General features: G+C 42.1%; 2 protein-coding genes across 7 annotated transcripts in view; one reads left to right on the top strand and one right to left on the bottom strand.

Moving 5' to 3' along the window:
* The window catches only part of Firrm (FIGNL1 interacting regulator of recombination and mitosis), a 41,441-nt gene extending 40,489 nt beyond the window's left edge, over positions 1 to 952 (top strand). For all 3 annotated transcript variants that reach the window (XM_034513023.2, XM_076941502.1, XM_076941500.1), the window contains one exon: positions 625 to 952. In XM_034513023.2, the coding sequence (XP_034368914.2) occupies positions 625 to 819 (195 nt within the window). In that variant the 3' untranslated portion in view covers positions 820 to 952. The remainder of the gene's footprint in view (positions 1 to 624) is intronic.
* Positions 946 to 26,102, bottom strand: Scyl3 (SCY1 like pseudokinase 3). Of its 4 annotated transcripts, none has more exons than XM_034513020.2 (14): positions 25,902 to 26,102; positions 22,345 to 22,559; positions 20,606 to 20,791; positions 18,781 to 18,894; positions 16,815 to 16,871; positions 15,776 to 15,878; positions 14,536 to 14,647; positions 11,030 to 11,107; positions 9,964 to 10,103; positions 8,500 to 8,684; positions 5,575 to 5,746; positions 4,105 to 4,263; positions 2,395 to 3,074; positions 946 to 1,616 (listed from the first exon to the last, which is right to left on the bottom strand). In XM_034513020.2, exons 2-14 carry the CDS (start codon positions 22,507 to 22,509, stop codon positions 1,560 to 1,562), a joined length of 2,208 nt encoding a protein of 735 aa, XP_034368911.1. In that variant the 5' UTR covers positions 22,510 to 22,559; positions 25,902 to 26,102; the 3' UTR covers positions 946 to 1,559. The 4 variants fall into 4 exon arrangements, with proteins under 4 accessions (XP_034368911.1, XP_034368912.1, XP_076797620.1 ...); XM_034513021.2 differs by having other exon boundaries at positions 1,414 to 1,616; positions 22,174 to 22,559; positions 25,902 to 26,031; XM_076941505.1 differs by lacking the exon at positions 25,902 to 26,102 and having other exon boundaries at positions 1,414 to 1,616; positions 20,606 to 20,730; positions 22,345 to 22,484.
* Positions 26,103 to 27,802: the final 1,700 nt, after the last annotated feature.

Raw genomic sequence — 27,802 nt, 5'->3', positions numbered from 1 at the left:
ATTTGACACAACTACATACATTCAAAATTGTTTTGAACATAGGTGATATATTTGGGGATTGTAGGGCCATTAGAAAAACAATCTTCTAGGCTTATAGTGCAACAGTAATTTATTTTCTTAGATATAGCTGTAGGCCTGAATAAAGTTCAATTTAAGTCAGTTGTGTTCATAAGCCCTGTGAATTTAAATTGTGACTTCTGTTTGAAAAACCAGTTATTAGATATATCTGGGTTTCACCTCAGTTCCTCTTCCCCCTCTATGCAAGATGTCTTGAGCCTTAGTTTTCCTTAACTGGCTCCAAAAGCATGTTGAAACCTATTACGGTTCTCAGCATTTACAAACTTACTAGGAAATTAACATTTTATTTCCTTAATGTTTTTAAAGACTACTCATGGATAGTTGTTAGGCAAGACAGCATTTATCATTGGGAAGCCTAACACAGGATGATTCTCCTTGTCTTCCACATACAAATTACTACATGGAGAGTAGTTAGCACATATCGGTGGTTATTAATATAGATGGGAAGGCTGCCCTTCTTCATGGTCCTGTGACTACAGTTTCTCTTACATTATGTTTAGAATGAATATTATGCATTACTTCTTTCATGTTTTCCTTATTTTGCAGCCTTGCACAAAGAGAGCCCGTCAGGAATCGCTCTTTGAAGCAGAATACAGGTCAATATTCCAAGCTGCAGAAAGGGCTTTGGAGACAACTGAGTTTTTACTCAAACGCTCTCTTGCTCCAGCCTGGCTGCTGCCAGAACTGGAGGCACTGCAAGAAAGGATTGAGAAGCTAAAATGCTGTGTGCTTAGAGGGTAAACTATGAATGGACTGTGTATTGGACAGAACTGGTTTGACTCCTCAGATTCCTTGCCTGGATGTTTTGTAAATCAAATTGTGAATGTACATTATGTTTGTATATTTTCATAGCACATAAAAGAGCTCTTGTAAATGTGAAAATAATCTTTATTTGACATAGAGAACAAGATAGGGAGGGGAGTGGATATTTCTCATTGAGAGCTTTGGTACAGTGTTGTAATACAGGTGAAACAGTAACTGCTCAGGTCCAAAGGAGAGGGATCTTTCTTTTCTCGGATGACAAACTGTAAACAAACTGCCCAAGGAGCCTTAGCAGTTTGAAGTTACAATTTACAGTGTGGTTGTTTTTTTTTTTTTTTTTCCCAGTAAGTTATTTCATAATAAATTTATTCTTTTATTTTTAAAGAAATGGCACAAAATTAAGCTTACCAGCTTGAATTTTTTATTTCTTTACTTCCAGAATTGTCCTGGAAAAAAGCACTTCTTTAGCTATTTGCTTTGTATGAAAACTGGCCTCAGTCAAGTGCACACAGCTCTTTCTCTGGGAATCTGGCACCAAGAGCCTTTTGCCACCAGGACTTAAGTCAGCAACCTGAGGTTGGTCTCTGCTTGAGTTGGCACAGACTGCAAAAAAAGAGCTCCTGGTCTGGGGAACACAAGCTGCCTTGGGGTTTTACATCCATGCAGCTTGTTTTGAGGTATTAATTCTTTTAGCATTCTTCTGAAGCTTTTCATTATTGTCACCAGTTGTTATCTTCCCAGGCTAGCTCTTCTCCTTCCCAGCCTTCTGCCTCTCCCTGCAACAGAACACACTGACACTAGCTGTCTGACACAAATTGTATACACATCTGAAAAACCAAGCATTTAAAAATGACCCAGAGAGAATGCCTTATAAGAAAAGATAAAGCTGTAACTAACCAAAAGTTAAAAGCAAGATTGCATTGGTTCTGATGTTAAAAACCACACCCATTGGGAAGTAACTCTGCAGTCCAGTGAAATCTTTTCCTCTATCAAGGAGTTAATCATGTAGCAGGTGGATCCAGGTGTGGCCTGCTGTGGCCAAGGACAGTTATACACAGGGACAACACAAAAGATGTAAAATGGATTTGTATTTTATTTAATTTGATGTGCATGCATATATCTATGCACCACTTGTGTCTGGTGCCTGTAGAGGTCAGAGGGATTGAATCTCCTGGAAATGGAGTTAGAGCCGGCAATCAAACCCAGGCAGGCCTCTAGAAGAACACCCTATACCATTAACCACAGAGCCATCTCTGCAACCCCAAAATTTTATTTTGGTAATTTGATTTTTTTGTAAAGTCTGAACCATGAACACTGTAGATGACAGTACTGAATCATGTTAATAGGTTGGGCATGCCTAAAGGACTAGTCCTGTTTTTGCAGCACTATGAAATCATTTCCTAGGAACTGGTTGCATTGTTTATTTACTTTGATCATTTTTAGCCAGCTGTGTAGTACTCTTTTTTTTGTTGATAAAACTGCGTGTTTATTGCTAACTAGGACTTCTGAGAGAAACCCTGACACTAGCACATTTAATACAAACAATGAACTCACCTCGGTCATTTCTGTTGCAGCAAACTTTGAGGAAAACTGCATCACTGGTGAGACATTATCCTTTTCAGGGACCATCACTTCTGTCCTTAGTTCAGGCAAAATAAGAAAAGTACCTGAAGGCTTAATTTCTGGAATCATATCTGCAAACCAGTCCAACTCGGGATCTTGTACTGGCTTCTTTTTTACTTGAATGGTAAACTCTTCTCCTAAACCAAGTTCTGATCGAACCTTCAGGGGTCTTTCTTGTGACACCTGGGGTGGTTTGACTTCCTCATGCTGTCTCTGACTGGTCTTTGAGGAAGGACTGGATTGCAAAGGCTGCGACTCTTCAGTGAGAGGAAGCAAAGCCGCAGTGGGCCTCTGTTCTCCTGAGGTAACAAGCATGAGAGCAGAGGCTCTAGCTGCTGTGCTTACTTCAGTACCAAAGCTAGACTGACAGTCATCCCAGGACAGCTCCTCTACGTTCAAATTTGTGTGTTGGGACTCTGCTACATCACAGGGTTCTCGAGGCCATATGTGAATACTGGCAGTCTGCTGAACAGGCTCCTCCGGCTCACTCCAGTCAGGCCACTCCTCTGGCTTAGTAGAACCTGCGGGGAGGTTTCCACTGTCCTCTGAAGTGTCTTTCACATCCGAGAGTCCATTCATAGGGAATTTAACAGTGTGAGAAAACTGATCACCTATGGATATATTCAAGAATTAGTCTCATTAAGTGTTAAGAGCAAGCAATAAGTAGGTCTAATTGGAAATATCCATGAACACTAGCAAAAGTTAGGTAGAACATAACAAAGATGCCAGATAAATTCTCCAAATACACATGGCACTTAACTTAAAAGCATACCATGTTGTAATTAACTGATCTTTAGATCTTTGACTAAATGTCCAAACACCTGTTGGCATAAGTCTCTTAAATAGAATCACTGTTATCCTTGGTAGTAATTACACCTAAAAACATGTGCTCAAGTAAGTTTTTTTGTTTTAATTATTTACTGGGGGTGGGGAAAGGGATCTGGGTGCATACATGCCATATAGTGCAGGTGTGCAGCTGGTTCTACTTTATGTGTGTTCCAGGCATTGAACTTGGGTTACTTACTAGCCTCTTGCCACAAGGGCTTTTACCTCCTGAGCCATCTCCCCAGCCCATTTTACTGTTCAAAGATTCATCTTTAATTATGTGTGTGTGTGTGTGGGTGGGTGGGTGGGTGGGTGTACACATGTGAGTAAACTGCCCCCAGAAGCCAGAATTGGATCCCTGGAGCTGGAGTTAAGAGGTCAGTGCTGGGGACCAAAGTTATGTCCCTTACAAGAGTAATTTGTTCTTTTAACTGCTGAACCATCATCATTTGTCTGGCCCCCAAATAAGTCTGAAACAGATTTTCTCAAATGTCATCAGGTGTTGAGAGATTCAGGTTTACTCCAGTTTCCCATCCTACTTAACTTTTTTTTTACTACATGTCTTTATTAACATCTTATAGAACTCTACATTTTTGGTATATTCTGATGCAGAAGGCACCAGAATACCAAAGTATCTGATACAAAAATGAATTCACGTAATGTTAACTTACTATGTGGAAGGGGTTGGATATATAACCAACAGTTTGGAGAGCTAAAACGAGAAAGGAATTCCAAAGTGTACTTGATTTTCAAAATTTAAGCTTAATATTCTCAGGAATAGCTCAAAGCAATGGGAAACACAGTTGAAATTCTTACCTGTCTGTAAAAGATTATTGTAATATTCTTCCTGTATGTGCTTCCTGCTGTTGAGAGGCATGTTGCCAGAAAACAATTTAGGGAATACATTAGAAGAAGGGTTCTCCAAGACTTTTGAGATCCGACTCTGCTGGCTGCAGACAACATGCATGGGAGAACCTGAAGGAAGAGGAGTGTGCTTACATCTGGCACATGATTGGTGAGCAAGTCAAGGGAAATGGGTCTATGTAGCACAGATAAAAGAACATCATTAAATATTTGACGAAAAACCATTATTAAATGGGTTGCCTGTCTCTGGAGGTTAAAGACAGGTTCTGTCACCACTTGGTGATGGGAAAAGAACTATGAAGCAATACATAGATAAAATTTTGGTCCTTAAAACTGCCCTGGTAGCAGTGTGAGACCATGATTCTAATTTCCTTTTAAGAATAAAAGGCTATTATGAGTACAAGACTAACAATATTAATGACTTACTACCACAAAACTATACACTAAAGCTAACTTTTATGCTATGAGTATTTGACAGAGTGAGGAAAGCAGTCTTAACAATTTACCAGAAAGCTTATACTCACGATTGGATATCTATCAAAGATTTATAAATTACAGCTGAATATTTCCCCTACCTTAAGGCTAGAGTAAGGGGAGTCAATTGTCATAGGCTTCAGCTCTCTATAACACCTCTCTCTCTTCTTCACCCTCAGCTTTCAGGGTCTAATGCAGTTCCTGTAATGCAGGTCACTACAAGCCAAGGAACTGCATTAGAGACCCAGAATTTTGTAATGAAATCAAGGTCCTATTTAAGGTCATACAAAGTAGCAAAAAGGTTAATTTTGTTGATACAAAATTCTTGCACTACCTCCCACATAGAATACAGTGGGAACAAACCAAAGAAAGATTTCCTGAAGTATTCAAAAATATCTTTTACCCAATAGTTTAACAAAGTAACTTAAGTATTTAGTGTTAAAAAGAACAAGTCTTTAGTCCCTACTAAAATTCAAATATATCCTCTAACCTACAAAGTCTACTTCTGAGACTCTCCTATGGGAGTGGGACCACACATAATAAAGATGCATATGTAAGTATTTATAGCAATACTATTACATACTGATTAAAAATCTAGCAGCAGATATAACAGCCATCACTATAAGTCACTCAATTGAATTCAGTGAAATACTAGGCAGGTATGAAAGTGAGGTAGCTTTTATGCATTGACCTGGAAACACACTTAATATGCAATACATGAAAATAATAAACCTGTGCACAGCATCATTAAAATAATCGTATGTAAACAGTTACCTGTCTCGTGGGTTTACAAAAAAGGATTCTCACTAAGCCATTAAAGGTCACTCTGTACCCACTACAAGTTTGAAAAGGGAAATTCAACTTTGCTCATGCTTTTTGACCATTAACTTCAGCATAACCCTGTATTATATAATACTAAAAACCTAATAAAATAATTTTTAGTCTTACTTTCAGGGGAAAGATCACTAGTTTTGGTAAAGCTCGGAGCAGTGCGCTTAAAGATCTTAGTTCTTTCTCCTCCCACAACCACTTCTGGTCCAAGTAAAGACACCAGCACTGCCAGGCTACGGAGAGTAATTGCCACAATGGAATCGCTGGTATCACGAAGGCCCAGTAGTACCTAGGAGCAAAATTGGGGATAAGTGTAGACAACCATTACCTGGAAAGGACCGACTGGCCTGCAGTCATGCTTGTTCAAATGAACAACATTTCATTTCTAAGGTTGGTGGCTCTCCAACCTTCTAAGGGAAGGAAACAATATGCATCCCTCCCAGTCCATCATGGATTGCTACTTAAGAAAACAAAACACCAGGACTGGCAAGATAGCTCTGTGGGTACAGGCTCTTGCTTTGAATCCTGGAGACCATGTGGATCCTCCCACATGGTGGAAAGAGAACTGACTCCCATGGGTTGTCCTTGTATCTCCATGCATGAGCTGTGGAAGGTATGTATGCACAAAAATGAAGGCCCATACATACAAATGTATTTTTTCAGATAGAGCCCCTTTGAAATACACGGGAAACTAAAAACAACTGCTACAAATGACAATTTCAAGTATAAGTATTCACACTTTTCTTCATTATAGAACATACCAGTGCAGGAGTAACACTGCTCTGCAGAGCACACTCAGCTCATTCTGACAAGGGACTGACAACTATGTTGCTGGTCTAAATTCTAATTCTTAACTTTATACTCAAATGGGAAGCGTCCATAGGAGCTTTGTATATAATATATTTAACACTTGTCCACTGGCTGAGTTAATTATGGTCCCTCACCAGTCATCTAGCTGCAATTCACAGAACTAGTTGTCCAGTTTTCTTAAAATAAGGACAGTAAACCTTACTTATGGCAAGTTATGGACATCGGTTATCTAACACCAAAACAATGAGGGATATTGTTATATGCAACCAAAAGCACCTTTAACAAGGAGACCCATGGAGAAGATACTGGGGCAGGTTTTGTTCTGTATTAGAATATTGAGTTGCCATAGTTTTAGTAGTAATTCTCAGTATGACTGGACTAATTAATCATGTATTTGTGGCTAATTCTCATTTGTGTAAGATCAAGGCATTCTAATAAGACCTGGTGGTAGTCCAGTAGTAACTTACCAATCACTTCCTGGAAGGAAAGCTTTAGACAAGGGCCTGCTTCTATCATTTAATACACTACTCACAAGACAGTCCACCTAAGCCCAGTCTGTTCTCAATACCTTTTTGTAGAGAAAGCCAGTCCTACCCCCAGCCCCCATCACTTGTTTTCTCTTAACTGAGCTATTCAACAGATTTTGCCCTGTCTTCCACATGGCTACTTTATGGCACACAAAATTTGACCCAGTTACTCTGTAACTAGTTACCAAAAATTAGCTACTGAAGTTAGTAGTTGTTTAACACTTACTAATAATTCAGTTTCCTAAATTATGAGAGTTGGTTGTCTTTAACATGCTGAGCACCCAACTCAGTCTCTGGACTCAGCCTGTAACATCTATTTCAGGGTCAGGCACTGCATTTCTCTTCTAAATTGACACCATGCAGGCTGACACTCATTCCTGCATAGCTAAGTGCAAAGAGTCAGCTCCCCAGTGAAACATGCTTCTACAACCATGTGTCAGCCCATGCTACAGTAACTGAGTTAAGCGAGTGGGGTAGGAAAAGAACCTAGACTCCTCAAGAGTTTGAAGAGAAAAACTTGGGTATCCTGAGGTCCCTGCTAAGTCTAGCCTATCAGCCATCCAAGGTATCAGGAAGTAAGTTTGGATAAGTCAGCCTGAGGCCCAAAGCTTTAGCTAATATCATGTGAAGTGTCAAAAGTCCTAAACACTCACTGTTAATACAAAGAACCATGAAAGTTAAGGAAATGTTTGACATCTAAGGCATCACCCAAAGGAACCCTTTGTCATTTATGAGCTCCTTGAATACACAGGAAGTATTAATCTCATTAGAAAATAAATTGAAAAATACCATGTGGCTGGTAGCTTTAAAAACTCTTTACCAATAACACCTTTAGAGAAGCTTCTACTGGGTTAGCATGAGCTCAAACTTGGATGACTGGTATCCTGTGCCAGGTAAAGTCAGATAAGGTAACATACACCTGAAATCCTATCAGTTTGAAGCCAGGCTCTGCTATACACGAAGACCATAGTCTCACTCAACCTCCCCTGACCCCCAAAAGCCAGTCCTAGAGCAAAAGCTCCATGAAAATGGGTGTGAACTGCCTGATACAACTGCTCAACAAGAGACACTAAGCACTGCTGCTGGGAGCATCAAGTCTTACAATATGCAAGCCCTCAGAAGTGGCTACATCTGACCAGTCGTACCTTGACTTCACACTTTAGTTCTTAAGATTTTCACATAAATTTCTGTTGTTTTGATTCATGCCTCTGTGATAACTTTTTATAGTATAAAAAAAAATGAATGCAAGCCTGGGTGAGCAAATACTAATGCTCCCTATGGTAGCCAAACAGGTTGAAAATCACTGATAACAAATCCCTCCATGGCAAAAAACATAATGTAATTATGGACAATCATATTTTATGTTCATAAAGCATCCCACAAATGCTAGTGAATGGCCATAAGTTTGCTTAGGACTTTGTCTTCTCATTCATTTACCTCTAAGAATTAGCACACAGAACCATAATTGTTCACAGACTAAGACTAAACATATTATTTCATTTGTCAGGAAAACTGGACTGAAAATACAATTTCAGCCCTTTGTATCCTAGTAACTTTGAAACTCACCTGCTGTCTCAAGTCTTTGTGAGTTATTATCTGAAAACCTTCTCCTTTCATTCCCTACAGTGGCAGCACCTTTGCTCAGTCTCTCCTCATCCTGCTTTTACAAGGTTTGACACATTCCCACTGCCAACTTGGTTCTGACCTGTGGCAAGATGACTTTCTTTAGCTGTTCCTGAGTAAAGTGCTCCACATAGGCCTCGATGTGGGACAGTAACACCATCCGCACATGCTCCTCGTGAACCTCGAACAACTGGAGAAGCACGGGGATCACTCGTGACTGGAACAGCGCTGGCGAGAGCAAGCAAGGAGTTTCTCCTGGTGCGTTCTCTACCCCAAATCAGAGGGTACAGACAGAACAGTCGTTCAGTGAAAAGATAAAGAACATAATTCATCAACTGAGTCCAGAACTTTCTACGTATTTTATGTATTTGTCTAAATTCTAAGCTGCTCTCTAAAGGTGTTTCTTCTGGGTTTAAATGACTTAAAGGCTTTTCTGTCTCAAGCATTCTCTCTACCCTGCTCCTTCCCTGGTTACTGAGTCTGGCACAAATCAAACCTTTAATGACACTGACATGATTCATGGCTTCTCTCTCTAAAATCCACAGTAAGAGGATGGAAAACTATAAGGAAAATTCATTACTAAAATAAAAACATTCAATGCAGAGTTAAATGCAATTTGAAACTGAAATAACTACCCATAATATCTGCAGGAGTGACATCATCTAAGAAAATCAACTCTGCGAGGCAGGAGAGATGGCTCACTGGTTAAGAGCCCTGTACCGACCGACAGCAGAGGACCCAGGTTCAGGTCCTAGTACTCATAGTGGTTCTACCATCCCTAACTCTAGTTCCAGGGGATTTAGTGCCCTCTTGTGACTTCCATGGAAACCAGGCATGCATATAAGGCACATGCATACATGAAATTATAATACTCATACACAGAAAACTAAATTTTTCCTTCAAATTTTTTTTATTTAAGAAAATGAATTCTCAAAGCAGGATCCAACTTAACTCTAAATTCTTTCGTATATTAATAATACATTTTCTAACCTGATGTGTTGCTATCTAAAGACAAACTTTCAAAGCAACTGCTTCATTTCACATTCAGGAAAAAACAAAAATACAAAAAGCAACCTATAGTTCCAAGAAATAAAGTGATCTTGGAGATTGTTCAAACTTTTTATTCAAAACACATATGGTTTGCTTTCAGTAACTTAGGAAGCACAGGCCTAAGGATTCACTGAAAAGATAACCTGAAGATGTATGCCTTAACCTATTAAAAGGTCATGTATGTCCATACTACATTCGTGTGTGTGTGTGTGTGTGTGTGTGTGTGTGTGTATGTATGTATGTATGTATGTATGTATGTATGTGTAAAACCACTTAGCTGTGGTAAATATGGCTCTCCAGGAAGATGTAAGATGTTCCATATTTACCTGTGGGTTTGGTACCTGAGTTAAAGCTATCATATTAGAGAGGAATAACTGTTCTGTGCCTTTATACCAAACATTTAACTTTAGGATACTGTAATATTACTCCACACAAAAAACTGTATTAATAACTGCCAAACTTCTTAATAACTAGTAACACTAGGAAAAAAAATCACCTTTTTTAGGTCCAAGTAGATAGGGAAGAAAACTCTTAACAGCTACTGGCTCAGCAAACACCAGCTGGTTAAGCAGAAGAGGCACCAATCTTGACGCTATTAATTCTTCTGACAGGCAGCTCACTCGGTCCAGCAGAAATCTGAGGACAAATGAGGAACCAATGTTGTGAGCCTCCCATCTGGTGATGCCGCCTGCTTGCTTTCTCACTCTGGCTCTCCCATAGCCTCCCAGTGCGGCACACACCTGAGCTCATGGTGTCTGCCATGCATCTGCTTCATCTGCTCCTCGAAAATTGGTTTTTTGGTTTTCTTTCTTGTTTTTCCTTTTAATTGCTACATGCTTAGTGTTAACTAACACACAGCTTTTCTTGGCCACTGCTCTAACATCCTCTTCCCCTCCACCCACTGGCTCAGTCTCCAGCCTTACTGCAACTCCAAGTGCTCCTCCTTCCCCTCTCCTAGTTCTAGCATGTCTATTTTTTTATCTCAGTATCTCCTTCACTGGTCCATCATCACTCTCACATCAACTCCTCACTGGTGCCAGAATTCTGACATAGTAACCAATCCAAGCTTCATGAGATCTAACGGTCCCCACAAACAGTGGTCAGCAAGGAGATTTCTAGCCATCTTATAGTGCCATTCACTCTCTGTGGCTTCAAGGCAAGCAGCTCACTGTGTATACATCACATCAATAGTCTGACTGCCATACGAAGACCACTTACCTTTGCTTTGAAGTCTGCCTGCCAGCAGTAATCAGCTGCTTGCCATCTGTCACACATCACAGTGGGTCTTACCAAGCTTGGTGCACGTACTCTGTTGTTTCTCTGTCTAGAAAAGCTCTATCCACCTCCCAGCAAAGCAAAACTGGCACCCACCTTTACATTTAAAAGTTACCAGTGTAGATGTGTCTGTATTGCTAGGACTGACTCCTGAGGCATGGTAGAAATATGACGTGTAGGGAGGTCAATAACCACTGAAGTCCTACGTCTAACTCATCCCTATAGCACTCACATGATTACATAGGTTTGATTCAAGGGAGTGAATTTAAGGTTTTTTCTGAACTTACTTGAAAAATTCAGTCTTTTCATCTTCACTCTTTAATGTCAAGCTTTTCAAGAAATTCACAACTTCTAGAAAATCATTTCTAAATGTGAAAAAAACCAAGCAGGACAACAAGGTAAAAGGCATGGTAAGTACTAAAGCCATCATTTCAGACCATAACAAGACTTGCAATGAGGAAACACCCTCTAAGCCATACAGCAGATTCAAAGTGCTTATGAGGAATACAACAGAGTGACCCTAGAGGAAGGAGCCTACTGTGAGAGGACAAAAATGGAAAGGCGCTTGCTGGTGGACTCAGGCTTCAGCAGTGACCACACTTTCCCAGTGTTTTCACTGTCACTGTCACAGGACACTGGTTAAGGGGACTACCCTGGGAGAAGTGGCACTACCATTTCAAAGAAGCTGCTGATTCCCAAGTCCCCTGTGGTGAAGTGAAAACACTAAAGAGGACCTAGGAAATGGAATTTCTATAGAAGTCACCAGTGTTTTCTTATTTTTCTGACTTCTGCACCTAGGCAAGGTTAGTTTCTAAAGAGTCCAGACAGTCCCAAACCTGTAAACTATTCTGTTCTAAGACAGCATGGCTCCCATCCTACCATACCTCTTCCATACCATCCTACCATGTCCTACCATACCATCCTACCATATCCTACCATACCATCCTGCCACATCTCTACCGTATCATCCTGCCACATCTCTACCATATCATCCTACCATATCCTACCATACCATCCTACCATATCCCTACTATACCATCCTACCATATTCCTACCATACCATCCTACCATATCCTTCCATACCATCCTACCATATCCTACCATACCATCCTACCACATCTCTTCCATACCATCCTACCATATCCTACCATACCATCCTGCCACATCTCTACCATACCATCCTCCATATCCCTACTATACCATCCTACCATATCCTACCATACCATACTGCCACATCTCTACCATACCATACTGCCACATCTCTACCATACCATCCTACCATATCCCTACTATACCATCCTACCATATCTCTACCATACCATCCTACCATATCCTACCATACCATCCTACCATATCTCTTCCATACCATCCTACCATATTCTACCATATCCTACCATACCATTCTACCACATCTCTTCTATACCATCCTACCACATCTCTTCCATACCATCCTACCAACTACCATACCATCCTACCATATCTCTACCATACCATCCTACCATATCCTACTATACCATCCTACCATATCCTACCATACCATCCTACCATACCATCCTCCATATCTCTACCATATCATCCTACCATATCCTACCATACCATCCTACCATATCCTACCATACCATCCTACCATACCATCCTACCATATCCTACCATACCATCCTACCATATCCTACCATACCATCCTACCATACCATCCTACCATATCCTACCATACCATCCTACCATATCTCTACCATACCATCCTACCATATCCTACTATACCATCCTACCATATTCCTACCATACTGCCCAGCACTTAAGCACACAAGCTTGGCAACCTACACAGAATGCACAGGTACTGCCTTCATTTTCATGCTGACACCTACTCATGATTCTTTTTTTTTTTTTTTGGAAACAGGGTTTCTCTGTGTAGCCTTGGCTGTCCTGGAACTCACTCAGTAGACCAGGCTGGCCTCCAACTCAGAAATCCGCCTGCCTCTGCCTCCCAAGTGCTGGGATTAAAGGCATGCGCCACCACCGCCCGGCCCTACACATGATTCTTGGACAACTGATTATTAAGGCCGTCTTCCATGATTTCCTCCACATAAAAATTCATGTTACTTTCAACTTTGCCAAAACTTAATTTCCATTAGCCTGGTGTTGATCAACAGTTTTACTGCAAACAGTCTATTAAAACATACTATTCTATGGTGGATAAATTAAAAGACAGTGGAAAATATACCAGAAACTTAAGAAACCACCTTTTACTAGGTGAGCCATTTTTCTGCTTTTGTCAAGATGACATGTTATGTGCTGTTTGAGGGTGACATGTGAAGTGCTGCAGCACACCAGCAATCTGTGCTCCAGTGAACCAGCAAGCTGTGCTCCAGTGAATTATTTGCACTTATGGTTTAATACCACATCTTTATGTCTGCTTACATTTCTCAGGCAAATGGTAGCATATGTGGACTATAAATGTAAGTGTTCACAATCATAAACTTCTCATAAGAGACAAGCTATTTACATTTCACGGCCCTAAGCGACACACAGGGGGTCTACATTTATTTTATGTGTTCACTGCATCCTTTTCCTCCTTTGGTATTTCTAGGCTGTAACATTTGTCACAGAGTTTCAATTTTTTAAGCCTAAAAAAACAAAAAAAAAAAAAAGAAAAACATTTAAAAATTCATGTCAAATCTAAGTGGACCTGTGCATCCCAAAGCCATGTCGTGCAAGCCTGCAGTGTCTCCCCATTCGCCAGCAGCTGAGCTAATGCACACGTGCTCTCATTGAACGGAAGTGCGCTGCCTCAGGGAGGGAGCTGGCCAGCTCCATCCCGTTGCTTCTGTGTTTGCTCCTCGTGCCACACAGAGGGAAGTCCGAGGTGTGGCCGGAATGTGCTTTGATGACTTCTTCCCTCTGTACTACTACACATTTCTTAAAGAACTTGCATTACATGTAGCAGTAACAACTTACTATAATGAATTATCTTTGTAGAGACTAAATTGTAAGAAATAAGGTATTTCTAAAAATCACCTACAAATACAAGAAAACATTAATAATGAGAATTGTTTAAAGACTTATAAACACAAATACATACAATTCTATTTGCCAATTTAAGAAATTATAAATAGAGGAGGGAACCTGTTATATTGGGAAAAGTTCAAAACATTTTCTCAGAAACATAAATGACAACTGTACGTGTGGTAACTACAGGCACTAACTCAGTAACACCCTGGCACACAGCACACGGCGCCTCATCTTCGTTGGGACAGCAGTAGCCTTCCTTCTACTCAGATTCCTTCCAAACTCTCTTAAGTAGAAACACATAAAGATATTTTGTTTAAGAAACAGCGGTTAGCTTTGTTAATAAAACTCACAACATGGAACTAACCTGGGTACAAGATCTGTGGTTACAGAAATGAAAAATGTAATTAAAACTAACACTGAAGGTCAAAACCATCTGTGAACTAGGGAGTGTTTATTCTGTACCCTTCCCTCTAGATGAAGGGAACTGCCTACTGCCAGATCAAACACAAGCCTGCCCCGTCTCAACAAGACAAATTCAGAGAGTGGCAACAGAAAGGTGAGGCCATGTTTATCTGCTTTGTCTTCTTTTTCAATTCACTTCAAACTCTAAACTATTTCACACAGACTACAGGCTTTATAATCAAAATTCCTAATGAATCTGGATATAATTCCTTCATGACAGCTAAGAATTTTTAAACCTTTCTGTGATAGAAACCTAAAAGGCAAACAATCTCTCTCCCTCCCCCCACCACTCACTCTCTAGCATGTCGAATGATGCCCTCACCTGAAGAAATCATGGGACAGTAAGGTGCTGAGTGCTGGCCGAGCCTTTGGTGTGGGATTCAGCAGAGCTGAGTGCAGGGTCTGTAGGAAGCTGGAGAGAACATCCGCTGAAACTGAAATCCAGAGCTACAGTTAGTTCCAGGCCTTCTCCCTCTTTTCGGACCTCTCTAGCTGGAGACTGATGAGAGCAAAAACCAACCTGTAAAAGCCCAAGCAAACAGAGCTCTGGCTGTTGCTACACGACGTCTGCGCGTTTAGGCCAAACACCTTGGCGGGCATCCAAAGCTGTCTTGTCCGCACAGCCCTCACTGCCCCGGCACCTCCCCTTCTAGTGCTCTCATGTCCTGACTGTTAACACACCTCGGATCCAAAAAGGACTGTTCAAAAGGTGGAAGGTGTGAAGGCTCTTTTTGGGTAGGCCCTTCTCAAGAGAGTTGACTAAATGTCTGTATTTTCAATTCATTTACATATTTGCCAACATTATAGGTGTGTTGGAGAGTAGTTAGTTCAAAAAAACCAAACCCAACAATGCCTTAGAGCTTTAGGGTTTAATTCTCAAACATTTAGGAGGGATGGTTCAAGCTGACAGCCAGCAGGTACTGCACCAGAGACTGCACATCCTGGTAGAAGCTATACTGGCACTGCAGGAAGTGGCAGCAGAGTGAGACAGGCCACTAAAGGATCAAATGTGGCACCCACCACAGTAACAGGTGCAGAGTTAGTGTCCTAGAGTCCACCCCAGGAGGCCGACACAGGCTGCCCAGCATGCAATTAGAGAAGATGAAGGGAGCAGACAACTGTCTGTAAGTAGCCTATGCTTAAGAGGGCATGTAAGAAAAAACACTAAGTCAATTATAATAGAAAAAAAGTAATGGTTTTGAAAGCATGAAGCCTTTGAAAGCCTGATTTTGAAATTAATTTAATAAAACCACTGAAGTTGTGCTCACTGTTCAGGCTAGCACAGCTCAGTCACTGGGGCCTGTCTTCACAGCAAGACAACTCAGTAACGTAGCCAGGAGATAGCCACATATGGCAGGGATAGCCATGGGCAAAGGGCTTCCTACTTAAAATTCTTTTTTGTTGTTCATACTTCTGCTGTTGCTGTTTGTCTGAATAACAGTGTGGTAGGCGGCAGCTTTCCCACTGTACTAAAGACTATAGTTCTTGGATTCCCATGCAGAGCGGGTCAGGGATGCCTTTCCTCCTTAGTCTGTGCATGCAGCAGTTTGACTCCAACTCACCCTGCTCATTAAAGACGGGGAGCAAGCTGTCCACCAACGTTCCAAAGGAATAGGCGTCCCGGGCGTGTCCGTGGGACTCTGGAAGGGCTGAAAATTCTGGAGACTAAATGCATTAAAGACTATTAGAACTAGAGGGCCTGATTTATAAGCTGTCTCCAACATTCTCCCACGTTTGTATTTATTATTCTCAAACTTAACTTCACAGTACCACACTCCACAGGCTTTAGGAATTATGAGTTCAGAGTGTATGACAAACAGGTGCACACTGTATGCCAATGAAATGGCAGGTCTCTCTCCAACACGAGAGACTTGGAACTACTAGTTGTTGGGCTTATTAAAGACTTAAAAATATAATATTGTACACAGTCTAATATACACAATAGGTATTTATGTACATCATGAAAACAAAGATCATAAAACAATGTTTTTCCTTATAACCTGTCACGCCCAGTGATACTTTATTTTTCAACTTTTTCATAATCTATGTGTATAAAACAGATTTTACTGAGTCTGAGATTGCAAACCTTAAGTTTCTAGCTGGGCCTGCATTTCCTGTAGAATATTAACAATCTGAAGGTTGGCACTTATTTTAGGGCTTGTAAGGGCGATGCTTCTGAATTTACTACTAAATGGTCTTTCCTCACCATGACAGTAACAAGCACTCTTCCATGTGTCACAGAATTCCAGCTGGAGACTAGCTAGGAAGACGAGTGGCAGAGATGACAAACAGAAGAGGATGAGGTTACTGCTCCCCAATAACTATGGTGTTCAGAAAAGCAGCAATGGTTTATCATGAAATAAACACCATCTCTGAGCACACTGGGCCATCTCCATCTTGATACAAACAACGCTGTAAGCTGGATCCTTAACTGGGATAGTAATCTCGGGCACTTGCAACACCAGAGGCATCATGAGGCATCTATAATTTATAGTTTAGTAGGGAATGAGCAGAGGAGTTGGTACGGTTTGTTCTTTTAAGGGTTGCATTCCGTTGCACAACAGAGTCTGACTTACAGCTGCACTAAGGGGCTTTACTTACCATCTCCTCAGGAGGAATAGATGATGGGTCTCTTACTGACTGGATACTTCTGAGAAACTAGACAGAAAGACAATTTAAAATAACTCATATACGTATTTGGTAAATTAATCTCTTAGCTCAATCTATAAAAGCAATAGCAGTAGAAGCAGAGCTAGAAATGGAACCTTTCAAACGATGCTACATATTCAGTATACAACAGAAAAGACGTCCTAATTCATTGTGAATATAGTTCCCAGCACAGCACAAGGCTCAGTGGGTTTAAGAGACACCCTTTGTTGTCAGAGGTTCCTGCACCTATTCATTTTCCCACATAGATATTAATGACTAAAAGGTGTTTTGATCAGATGTGGCACATGCCTGTAGTGCTCGCTAGTAAGAAAGCTGAAGTAGAAAGGTTACTTGAGCCAGTAAGTTCAAGACCGGCCTGGACAACACAGTGAGATCCTGTTTTTGAAAAGCAAGGAAGCCATACAACTTACCACTAAATCATGGGAATCTTAAGTTTTGCTGTCAAGAGATAAAATCTGAGGCTCCTGTGGGCTGTACAGATAAAACCTACACCAGGGAACAGGTACACCTATTCAACATTATTTCTGAAAAGCTTACATGCCCAAAACGGCATTCAGGGCACGAGGAATATGCAGTGAATGCAATAGCTCCCTGTTCCAGGCAACGCTCAGAACCCAGAGAGAAGCTAACAATTCTAATAAACGTAGTGCCATGAGACCCTAGAAGGAGTGATTAATTCTTCCAGATAGGGAAGGGTTCAGAGATGGGACTTAGGCTCCACCTTACATGGGTTTCATTTTCTAGGGGCAAACTGGGAAGGAAGAAGACAGTCCAGCAGCAGAACCGAACCAGAGAAGAGAGGGGAGCCTCAGAGCTGCCCCAGGTAGGCAGCAGCTCAGGAACTGAGGGTGCTAAACAGAGCTGAGGTAGCATGGGCAGGCATTGTGTATATGCCATGGCAAAGCATTTATGCTGTGAACTACATGCTAATTAGATTTGAGGTAAATTCAGAGACAGACAGAAGTAATGAGAGAATACAGAACTGGCAGCATCAGGTTGGAGTACCAGCTCATGCTCCATTACCAAGCCTAAGTGTAGAAACAGCCCAAGAAGACAGACTGAGCCAATACATCACAGAGAGGCCAGTTAAGAGTACTTGCTCATCTTCCAGAGACCCCAAGTTTAGTTCCCAGCACCCATATAAGTAAGGTAACTTATAAGTGCCTGACTCCAGGTGCAGAAGATCTGACAGCCCCTTCTGGCCTATAGAACACACACACACACACACACACACACACACACACACACACAACTACTCTCCCAGAGATATTATAAAGGGAGTGGCACATTTTTTTCCTTTTAAAAAGAGTACAAATGGTAAAGAGAAACAAACTGGAGAACAGTGCACCTTGTGCACTAGCAGGGAAATGTACAGACATGTCAGACAAAATTATACAAGTACTGTGGCATCAACAACTCAGCCCACAAGTCCAATAGAGCACAGTGTACTGACACAGCACCTTAGCCACTGTTCAATGAAAACCTCTGGCCTCATAATAGACATGTACTATTCCAGGAAAAGATATAAAAATAAAGCACTCAACTGCTGGAATGGAAGAGAGAAACAAAGGGCTGATCTCAGCAGTAAGCACAAGCCATAATGAGGCACAAGAACTTGTAAAAACCAGAGAGGCAGGCAACTGGCTTACATGTCTCAATAGACTGCTACCTCTCAGCCTTAGGTTCCTGACCAACTAAATGAGAAGGAAATACATGAACCTCTACTTCTTTGAGGGATAACCATTACAATTTAACTTTCTGAACTTGGGCATTAACAAACAGTTCACGTCTTCAAGCCTGAAATCATGGTAACCATGCAGAAAAGTACCCGGGGAAGAACCCCATCCCAAGTCACCGTCACCTCCTCCATGAGGAAGACAGCTACCACCTCACTTACCTCTGGTGTGGCCTGAGGAACTGTGCAAACAGTCTCCATGCCTCCAAGCTTCCAGTGCCCATCCTCACTCACAAAAACAGACGACAAGCAGACATTGTTGTGTGTCAGATGTCCCTGGGGGGAAGAAACAAAAATAGAAGAGGAAGAAGATTGGCACCCCAATAGTTGAAGGTTTTAAACAATTAAATACTAGTTACCACAGACAAATCAGTGTGATCCTTGGCACCTGCAGCAAAGCAAATGGAGCTGTTTAAAAGAACAAACCAGATGTGGTTAAAATGGGAAAGGCAGACAACAGGGAGCTCTGGCGAGCTCACCCACCTGGCAGGCAGGTTAAGGAAGACATTAAAGCCAATGCACAGATGCTGTCAGTCCCATTTCTTGGGGATCAGGAGCCACACATGTCCTTAAAATTAACACGAGTCTTCAAAGCCTGGACCACTTGCTTCCAATACCTTACAGAAAACGTATCTCAGCTCCCAAGATTATGTCACGTTCTCTCCTAAAGTTCTCTGGTCTAGATTCTATGAGGAACACTTGAAAACTTGCTAGTCAGTAGGCAAAAAAAAAAAAAAAAAAAAAAAAAAAAAAAAAAAAAAAAAAAAAAAAAAAAAAAAAAAAAAAAAAAAAAAAAAAAAAAAAAAAAAAAAAAAAAAAGAAAAGAAAAAAAAAAAAAAAACAACCATCAGAAGAAGAAAATGGAATAATGGAATGATAAGAACCACAAGAAATTTCCCACAGGCCACAGAACAATCAAGTTTAAAATTATATATATATAAAAAAAAGTAGCATAGTCAAATAAATATGAAGAAGGGAGAGAATGAGAGCAGAGTTGACTAAGTTTCTTTTTCAAACCAGGAATCAGTCCAGTAAACAAAAAGTACAGTAAATATGCTACCCACATGACCCAATGTGCATGCATCTTAATACAGAAAACTCTCAGTGTATATGTATAATATGCTTCCATTCGGGGGAATGAAAGAGAATAAACATACACATATTGCTTAATATGCAGTGGAATAATACACTGAGTACCACAGTCACCTCTGGAGGAAGAGGCAGACTCAAGGATGGGGCACATTTAACCTGCTCCTCTCATCTTGTTGCTTTTCTAATATATATATATATATTATAATTATTCCTCCCCAATGAAGCATTAATAATAATTCTAGTTGCGAACATCAATAGACTTTGAAATTCTAAGAAATTCTAAATTGCACATGACATTTGGAAAGCCAATCTCCCACTGACAGAAACAGCTTTAAGATGTTAAGATGAGCCTGGTGCCAGTGTGTATAACAATAACTTCAGAATGTAAACACCACAAAATAATAGCTCAGAAATAATGACAAATAAACAGAAGCAACGTCAAGCCCAGACATCACCAGAGCCAAGCACAAAAGCTACGCCAGCTTGTTATGGGCTGTCTCTCCACTGGACTCACCCACTCAAATGCAAACACTGCTTCTTCCTAAGGAGTGGCTATTTCTTCCTTTGAAAGCTAAAATGGAGTAGAACTTTTGAAAACAAACAGAAACTTTGGTCTGTAGCATTACTGCCAAAGCCTTCTCTTAACAAACACTGGCTGCAGCTGTAGTTAGACAAGGGCTTACCTAAAACAAGAAGTCTATGACAGTTAGCTGAAATAAAATTACATAATCTGTGCTCAGGGACAGAGAACTAGTTGCTGATCCCACACACTATCTGAGGCTTCTCTTGTTCCTTCCAATTTCTTTCTGTTTCTCCCAGTGTTATCCAAGTACCACCTCCCAGATGGTTGCTTCAATCCCTATCAACGCCTGTGAGGGAGACTCAAATCACTCACTCTGTCATGAAGGAAGATAAGAGCCAGCAATACGTCATAGATTCCAGCACAGACTTCAGCAGGAGACAGGGTTTCCAAGGCCACTTCCAGAGGCTGCACTCTCTCAGTGACGAGGTGAATACCATCTGCTTCCACAGTACAAGATAAAAATCTTAGCAAGCAAGGGTGACGGAGTGTCTTTAAGTGCTTTAAAACAAATAGAAGAATTGATGAAGTTAATGACTCAAACCAGATTCATTACAGCTTCACACACATTGTAATGAAAGCCATGCTTTCCCTGAGAGTCTTTTCAACCTCCCTGTGTTCCCCAGACTTCAGGAAAGACAAAAGAGGTGTTCTACATCTATTGACTTTTCTAAAGAAAGTCACAGTGATTCAATCAAAACAGCTATCAGTTAAAACTGAAAACTTCCTGTTCCTACTACAGCAAACACTGAAGAATTAATTCATGAACTCAAGTATTGTTTTCTCTCTAGAAACTTTGTGAAGATGATGTGAATTAGACAATACGCAAAGTAGGTTATATCCAAGGACCTACCAACACATGGCCTTGCTTTCTTTAAGAAAACTGGCTAATTTACTGAATACTATTACAAGATGGGGGTCATATTTTTTCTGTAGTATTTTTCCTTTTTCTCTTTTCCTGTTTTGTTTTGTTTTCCTTTTTGATGTGTGAATGCTGAGGATAGATCATGTGCTTCACCATGTTATATGAGTTCTCTAAGACCCTGGGCCATATCATCAGCCCAAGTCATTTTCTTCTAAGCTGTCAATATCCCCTGACATGGAACCAAATAGCAAACTGATTGCACTAATAATCTCAACCAAAGGCAGCAGTGACCAGGGCCAAGAAAAGCTTTCTTACTGGAGCCAAAAACTGAAGGCCTCCAGAAGTCAACGATCCTGTAAGGTCTCTCACAAAGAACCAGAGGCAAGATAAACATTCTTTCTGTGGCATCCAATCTAACACACAAATTAAAAATGTTGGGACAAGGGCTTGAAGGCGAAATGTCTCAGCAGGTAAGGGCACTGGCTACTCACGCAGAGGACCCAGGTCTGATTCCCAGATTCCACATGGCAGCTAACAACCACCTGTAACTCCAGTTCCATGGGATCTGCTGCCCTGGCACCAAGTGACACATGGTACACAGACATGCATGACGGCAATGCATTCAGACACAAAAATTAAAAATATTTTGAAAAATGCTGTGACATTATAATGTTTCAGGGCAAGAAAGATAATGTAAATTCTTTTTTTTTTTTTTTAGTTTATTTATTTTATGTATATGAATACACTATTGCTGTCTTCAGAAAAGCCAAAAGAGGGCATTGGATCCCATTACAGATGGTTGTGAGCCACCATGTGGTTGCTGGGAATTGAACTCAGGACCTCTGGAAGAGCAGTCAGTGGTCTTAACTGCTGAGCCATCTCTCCAGCCCATAAATTCTTAAAATACTTTATCTTCAAGCACATCAACACATCAGTTAAAATATCAACACTGAGCAGCGTTTTTGTTAAACTAGATTAATCTCATCTCTTAGATTAGCCACATAAAATGGCTGCCTACCTTTCTCATTAAAAGCGTGATTAAAAACCATTACAGTGAGTTTTGTGAAGGTCTTTGGCTGTAGTGAAGGTATGCTGGAAACAGGATATCTGCTTTTATATAACACCAAATCCTAAAATCCTCCTGCATGTGGCCGTAATGAAGGCGACTGAGACACCTGCAGCACGGTACCTTGGCAGCCTTGTTAACCTTGTCTTCATTTTCTCGCTTATATACAAACACTGAAGCGCGTTTCCCATCTTGCAGTACGGCAGGGTAAACAGCAAGTCCAGATGGTAAGGTGTACGGAGACTCTCTCAGTGTGTAGCTCTTTAAAGCGCTGTTCTCTGATCCCATCCCTGTTGCCCCGAGGCAGTACTGCAGCTCCTCCTCAAATCCAGACAGCTCTACAAACAAAGTAGTAAATGAACTGAGACGCTGAATCTCTCTCTGCAATATAAGCCAGGCTGGCCAAGTTTCCCCAAAGTGACCATTAACAGGCACTCACTCCCAACTGTGTCTGAGAATACAATGAACAGCAAGTTAGCAGGAATGCTTGTTAATTAACAACAACTCCAGAGAAACTGTGTAGTACCAACAGTCATGTGTAGTTCCTTCCCCAAACCCGATAACACACAAACATCTATAAAGGCTTGTAAAATTTTTCAGTTAAAGGTAAAGTAGCCTTTAGATAAATACAAATCCCGTAATCATGACACAAATCTCTTGACTTGGGTTTTCCTTGTACTTGGAAGAAGAGCCATCTATGTAACCTACTACGTAATGCTGCTAAAATGCGTGCCTATCATTGCATTTAAAGTGTGTATAGATGCATACACGTTACAGTAGGAGGAATGAGAAAGCATGAGGGTGAAAAGCTAGAGAAGGTTGGCTTTTTCAAAATCCAGGAGTATACACAGGTAAGAATTTTGCTCTTCAGCAAATGCACTAAGCTCAGTTTCTCTCTCTTAAGAATCACTGTGCAGAGAACATGAGGCTGGAGTGCCGAGTCCCAGCTGATAAGCCTGCAGCACAGTGTCTGCACCTAACCTCAGGGATCGGCTTTGTAAAGGCAAGAGGAACAGGAAGTTTGTTGTGAGACTGTATCTACTAGGAAGTCAGAGACTAAGACAATCTCGTTAACATGGCTGCCTAAATAAGACCCAAACAATGAGGACACCAATGGACAAGCTAACTTAAAAGGGTGAAATTTCACACAACCTCAACCCTAGCCAAAGAACTACAGATACCCAGGGGATGCTAAGAATCAGACAAGCTTTCTTCCAAAGGGAAGGGCTCCCAGCTGGTTATCCAATACCAGGTGGTCAGCATTGAGAAGATCACACACACACACACACACACACACACACACACACACACACAACATTGTACAGACTGAGCAGGTTGTACTTCTGTATTTACAAGCACACACAAATGTAACAATTAAAGAAAAAGAGACTAAGGATTTGAGAGAGCAATGGCAAGGAGGATGCATGGAAAGGGTTGGAGGGAGGACAGAGAAAGAGGGGAATGATGTAATTAGGTGTAATTCCAAAAAATAAAAAATATCATATAAAGAGGGAATGACATTTAAAACAATACCAAAAATCCAACAGCCTCAGTTAAAAGAAACAGCCACATTTTATTAGAACAACAGAGAAAAGCAGAGCATGCAGACTAAGTAGCTCTGCTCATGTGGGGATGGGTGCAGTGGTCCCTGCACAGTGAGAGCCTTCCTCCTGCTTCCTGGTCAAAGAGCAGTCAAGTCACAGACTATCTCCAATGTCCACAACCGGAATGGAGGGGCAGGCTGGCCAGACCACTGTCTCCTCCACGGATCTGAACTAGGCAACATTTTTCTTTATCACTAGTAGCACATCTGAAGCTGGGGCACCATGAGGTGGAGCTGGGCTATGGCAAAGGATGGCCCCAGTGGGAGCAAAAACATGGCAGGCGCCAAGGAAGGGAGTGGCACAGGCTGGGGGAACGGCTGCTTTACTGAAACACGCATGCACCCTCCATCCTCCGTGCCTGTAGGATGACCAGCTGGTTTCCAAGCCAGTTTTTCCACTGCCTCACTGACTAAGCCTCTTGGAGTCTGCAGCTTCCCTGATGTGGCACTTCTACCCTATGCCTGCTTGAGACACCAGTGAGAGCGCAGGCAAGAGTTAGGGAAGGGTTGCTTTGAAAAGTATGTGGCGCTAAACTGCATTCTTGGTTCACTACAAAATAAAAGTTTTCAAAATTAATAAAACAGTAAAGGAAAAACAGAGCAGGTGAGTATCTTCTTGGCAGAAAAATCAAGACTATCATCATTAGTCCTGAGGAGAGACTGCGGTCACTGAGATCTGGGAGCTATGAGCAGAGGCAGGGCAATGCACACTTAGCTTAACTATTTCCAATAGTAGGACAAGCCCTTGTTGGAATATTGGCCCTTAGACTATCTATCAGCCCTAATTCAACACTATAAATACAAACAGATGATGCCTTCCCATTTACAAAAATATTAGGAAGATACTAAAACCAGTCATTTTTTTCACAGTGATATGCTGCCCATGACCCTAAGAAAGAGCACCTTCAAAAAGGGAAGGCTCAATTTCCCCTGGAGCGAATGGAATGCCTTGTACAGAGTTCTGTGCCCAATACAGAAGGGAAAAGGTGGTGAGGACTGGGTCTGAGAACACCGAAAGCAGTCACTCTGGTTCTTCCCACAACTGTATCTATCTAAGAGGCAGGAATGCTACTGACATCAACGGAGCTTTGAAAACTTCAGAACGGAGCTGAAAGGAACTTACTGAAATGCAAGACATAAATAACACTCCCAACTCCCAAGTATTTTTTTCTTGGTTTGGGAAGTAAGAAGGAAAATATGAAATAGTGCCAGGTAGCTTTGAAAGTCACATGAAGGTAGAAAAAGGATATTCTAATATAGCATAGGCATTTTATTGAATACACCACTTATACTTTGTATAATGAAACGACAAGTTGACAGTCTAGGATGTGACTATACACCATAGCTGTCTTTTATCGATTTCCCTCCATCTGTTTTATTTCTTTGGCTTCAGATGAAGCTTCTGAAGGGACCATCTGTGGTTTGGGAGCACCCTTGCCTAGGTATTCAACCACATATCACATATCCTCTGAAAAAAATATGTCCCTCTTAGTTCTCCCAACAGTAGAGATTCTCTTCGGTTCTAGCTCCCTTCGCTTCACAGAGCCAAAGGTTATGACTTGCCCGAGAGTCCTAAAGATATTTATTGTTGGCATAACAGCCCTGTGCTTTGATCTGCCTCAGCCATGGACGTCCCCTGTCAGAAACTCAACCGCACTGTGCTAGTTGACAAGCAAAACCATGTATAGTCTCGGACGAAAAGTACTCCGAGGTCTGTCATCAGCTCAGAATACACACCAGTCCCTGAAGCCAGCAGTAACAGTGATCCCAGAACTCAGCAAAAACGACCTTGGGGGAGATACGTGTTATCTTTATTCTACACATCAAGTCCCCGGGGTAGAGTGCTGACGCTTGTCTGGGACCCTGCACCGCGCGGCCTTCCCGCTGGACTGCAGGCCCGGCCTCTTGGCCCCCCACTGGCCTCGGCCGGCGGGGGTCACCCGAGACACAGGGCAGAGGGGAACCCCGAACAAACCGGGGCAGCGCTCAACGGGTCGCCCCTGGCTGTCCCGCGAGCGGCGCCCCCGCGCCCGCTCCCTTCCCGCCCCGCCGCCCAGGCCGCACGGCTCCCGGTTACCTGCGGGCGGCGGGAGGAGGCTGGCGGCTCCGCTCCCTCTGCGCCCGCGGCTGGCTCCGACGCTCAGACCACCGTCCCTCCACCGACAGTCACCTCCGAGGACCCGGCTCAGGCGGCTCTACAAGGGCCCGGAAGCGGGTCAACAGACCGGCCTTCAGTTCCTCCGACGCCACCACCGAGGCGCGAACCCGGAACCGAGCTAGAGCGGCCGCACAGGTGCGGCGAAGGCGCGCGCCGGGTTTAGGTGTGGGCGCCAGGGAAGCCCGCTCCTCACGCCTGCTCCCGGAAGCCGGCTCCGGCTGCAGAGAAACCTCTCGGTGTGTTTTCAGCTCGACTGCAGGGGTGTCCCAGTTTTAATGTTTGGGTTTTTAACCGGCCACGTTTAAGTTCACTTCCGCCCGAATCCAAAATGGCCACCTTTGGCTTCAGACAAGTAAGGGGGCGGGGAGGGGGAGGAGAGGAGTTTGAGGCGGAACCAGAACTTTTCCGGTTGTGACTCCCCTCGGAATCCTGGCTACCTTGATTGGCCTGTTGTCCAAGAGGTTTTGTTTGTTTGTTTGTTTGTTTTTGTTGTTGTTTTTTTTTTGTCTTAGCTGCTGGTGAACTTGTCAGAAATCATGGTGATTCACGCTTAAGACTTAATTAAGGGTTAATGTTTCAGATGGAAAACTTGGAATCATAATTCAGCGGAAAAGTACAAGACTGAAGAGGACCGACAGGAGGGAAGAAAGTGAAGCGGAGAAAAGGGGAGGGGAGGAGAGGAGAGGGTTGCGGGAGAGGAAAGGAGGAAGAGAAGGCTACAAACGTGATGGCATTACCAGCTCCAATATCCGCTGACTTCTTGTTCTCCCCGCACGTTCATTTTCGCTAGAATAGCCAAAGACTAAATGATCAACCCATTTGCGTGTGGGAGGTCGCAGCCTCTGCCTTCCTGGTAAAGAATGTGGACACGGATAAAGTTATATCAGCTACCACGTCCTGTAAGGCAAATCAGAATGAGACCAGGATTGTCTTGATCAATTTGTTTTGATCCTTTTTTTTCCTGGAGGAGTTGAATTGAGTCACTTCAACCAGGACATGAAATCTGCCTTGAACGGGATTTGCTTTCCTGACTCAGCCCCATGCTGTATCTTTAGCCCCTAGTGCTTGCTGGCATTCTCAGTCACTCTTCGATCACTAATCCAAGTCCAGGAGTGGATGGGATCTTGGGTAGCATGCATCCTGTTTTCCCAAACAATGGTCATCTACTCCTCTAAAATTAACAATAGAAGAACGTTCCCTGCTGAATGTATAAGCTAGGATTGGAAGAGACACACTCAATATTTCCCCGCCCACTATTTATCTATTCACTTCCTTTATCTCTGGTGTCACTCAGGTCTCTAAATAAACCATCTCTTAAATCTCTGGATTAAGATTCCAGATATTTTGAGGCCACAGGTTAACTTGTATATTTTCCCCCTCAATAGGGTCTGTCCATCCTTCTGTCAGGGGACATGTGACTCTGTAGGAAAGGGATCAGTATTGTACTGGTACATACAGATTTGGCTATCCTGACTGGAGGTGGGTGACAAAGCTTTGTTAGTGTGTGGAGGACGAAGGACAACCACAGGTGATATTCCTCAGGAGGCACATGGACACTGTCTGGAGATAAGCTTTTTCACTGGCTTGCAGCTCACTGATTAAGCTAGGTTCTCTGTCCAGGGAGCCCCAGAATCCACCTGCCTTTGCTTCCTCAGTGCTGGGATTCCAGGTTCCTGCCAACACTCTCCATTTTTTAAAGGTTTATTTATTTATTTATTTATTATATGTAAGTACACTGTAGCTGTCTTCAGGCACCCCAGAAGAGGGCATCAGATTTCATTACAGATGGTTGTGAGCCACCATGTGGTTGCTAGAATTTG

Source organism: Arvicanthis niloticus, chromosome 10, assembly GCF_011762505.2.
Source record: "Arvicanthis niloticus isolate mArvNil1 chromosome 10, mArvNil1.pat.X, whole genome shotgun sequence".
In the NCBI taxonomy this organism is placed as follows: Eukaryota; Metazoa; Chordata; class Mammalia; order Rodentia; family Muridae; genus Arvicanthis; species Arvicanthis niloticus.
This window is presented reverse-complemented; position numbering and strand designations above follow the sequence as displayed.

Bases quoted from the DNA above. Each gene is read 5' to 3' on its own strand.
- Scyl3 (XM_034513020.2), bottom strand. From the start codon at position 22,509: ATGGGATCAGAGAACAGCGCTTTAAAGAGCTACACACTGAGAGAGTCT. The intron at 20,792-22,344 runs GTACCGTGCTGC...TTTGTTTTAAAG, and splicing joins AGGTTAACAAGGCTGCCAAG to CACTTAAAGACACTCCGTCA. The intron at 3,075-4,104 runs GTAAGAATTTCA...ATATATCCATAG, and splicing joins CAATAATCTTTTACAGACAG to GTGATCAGTTTTCTCACACT.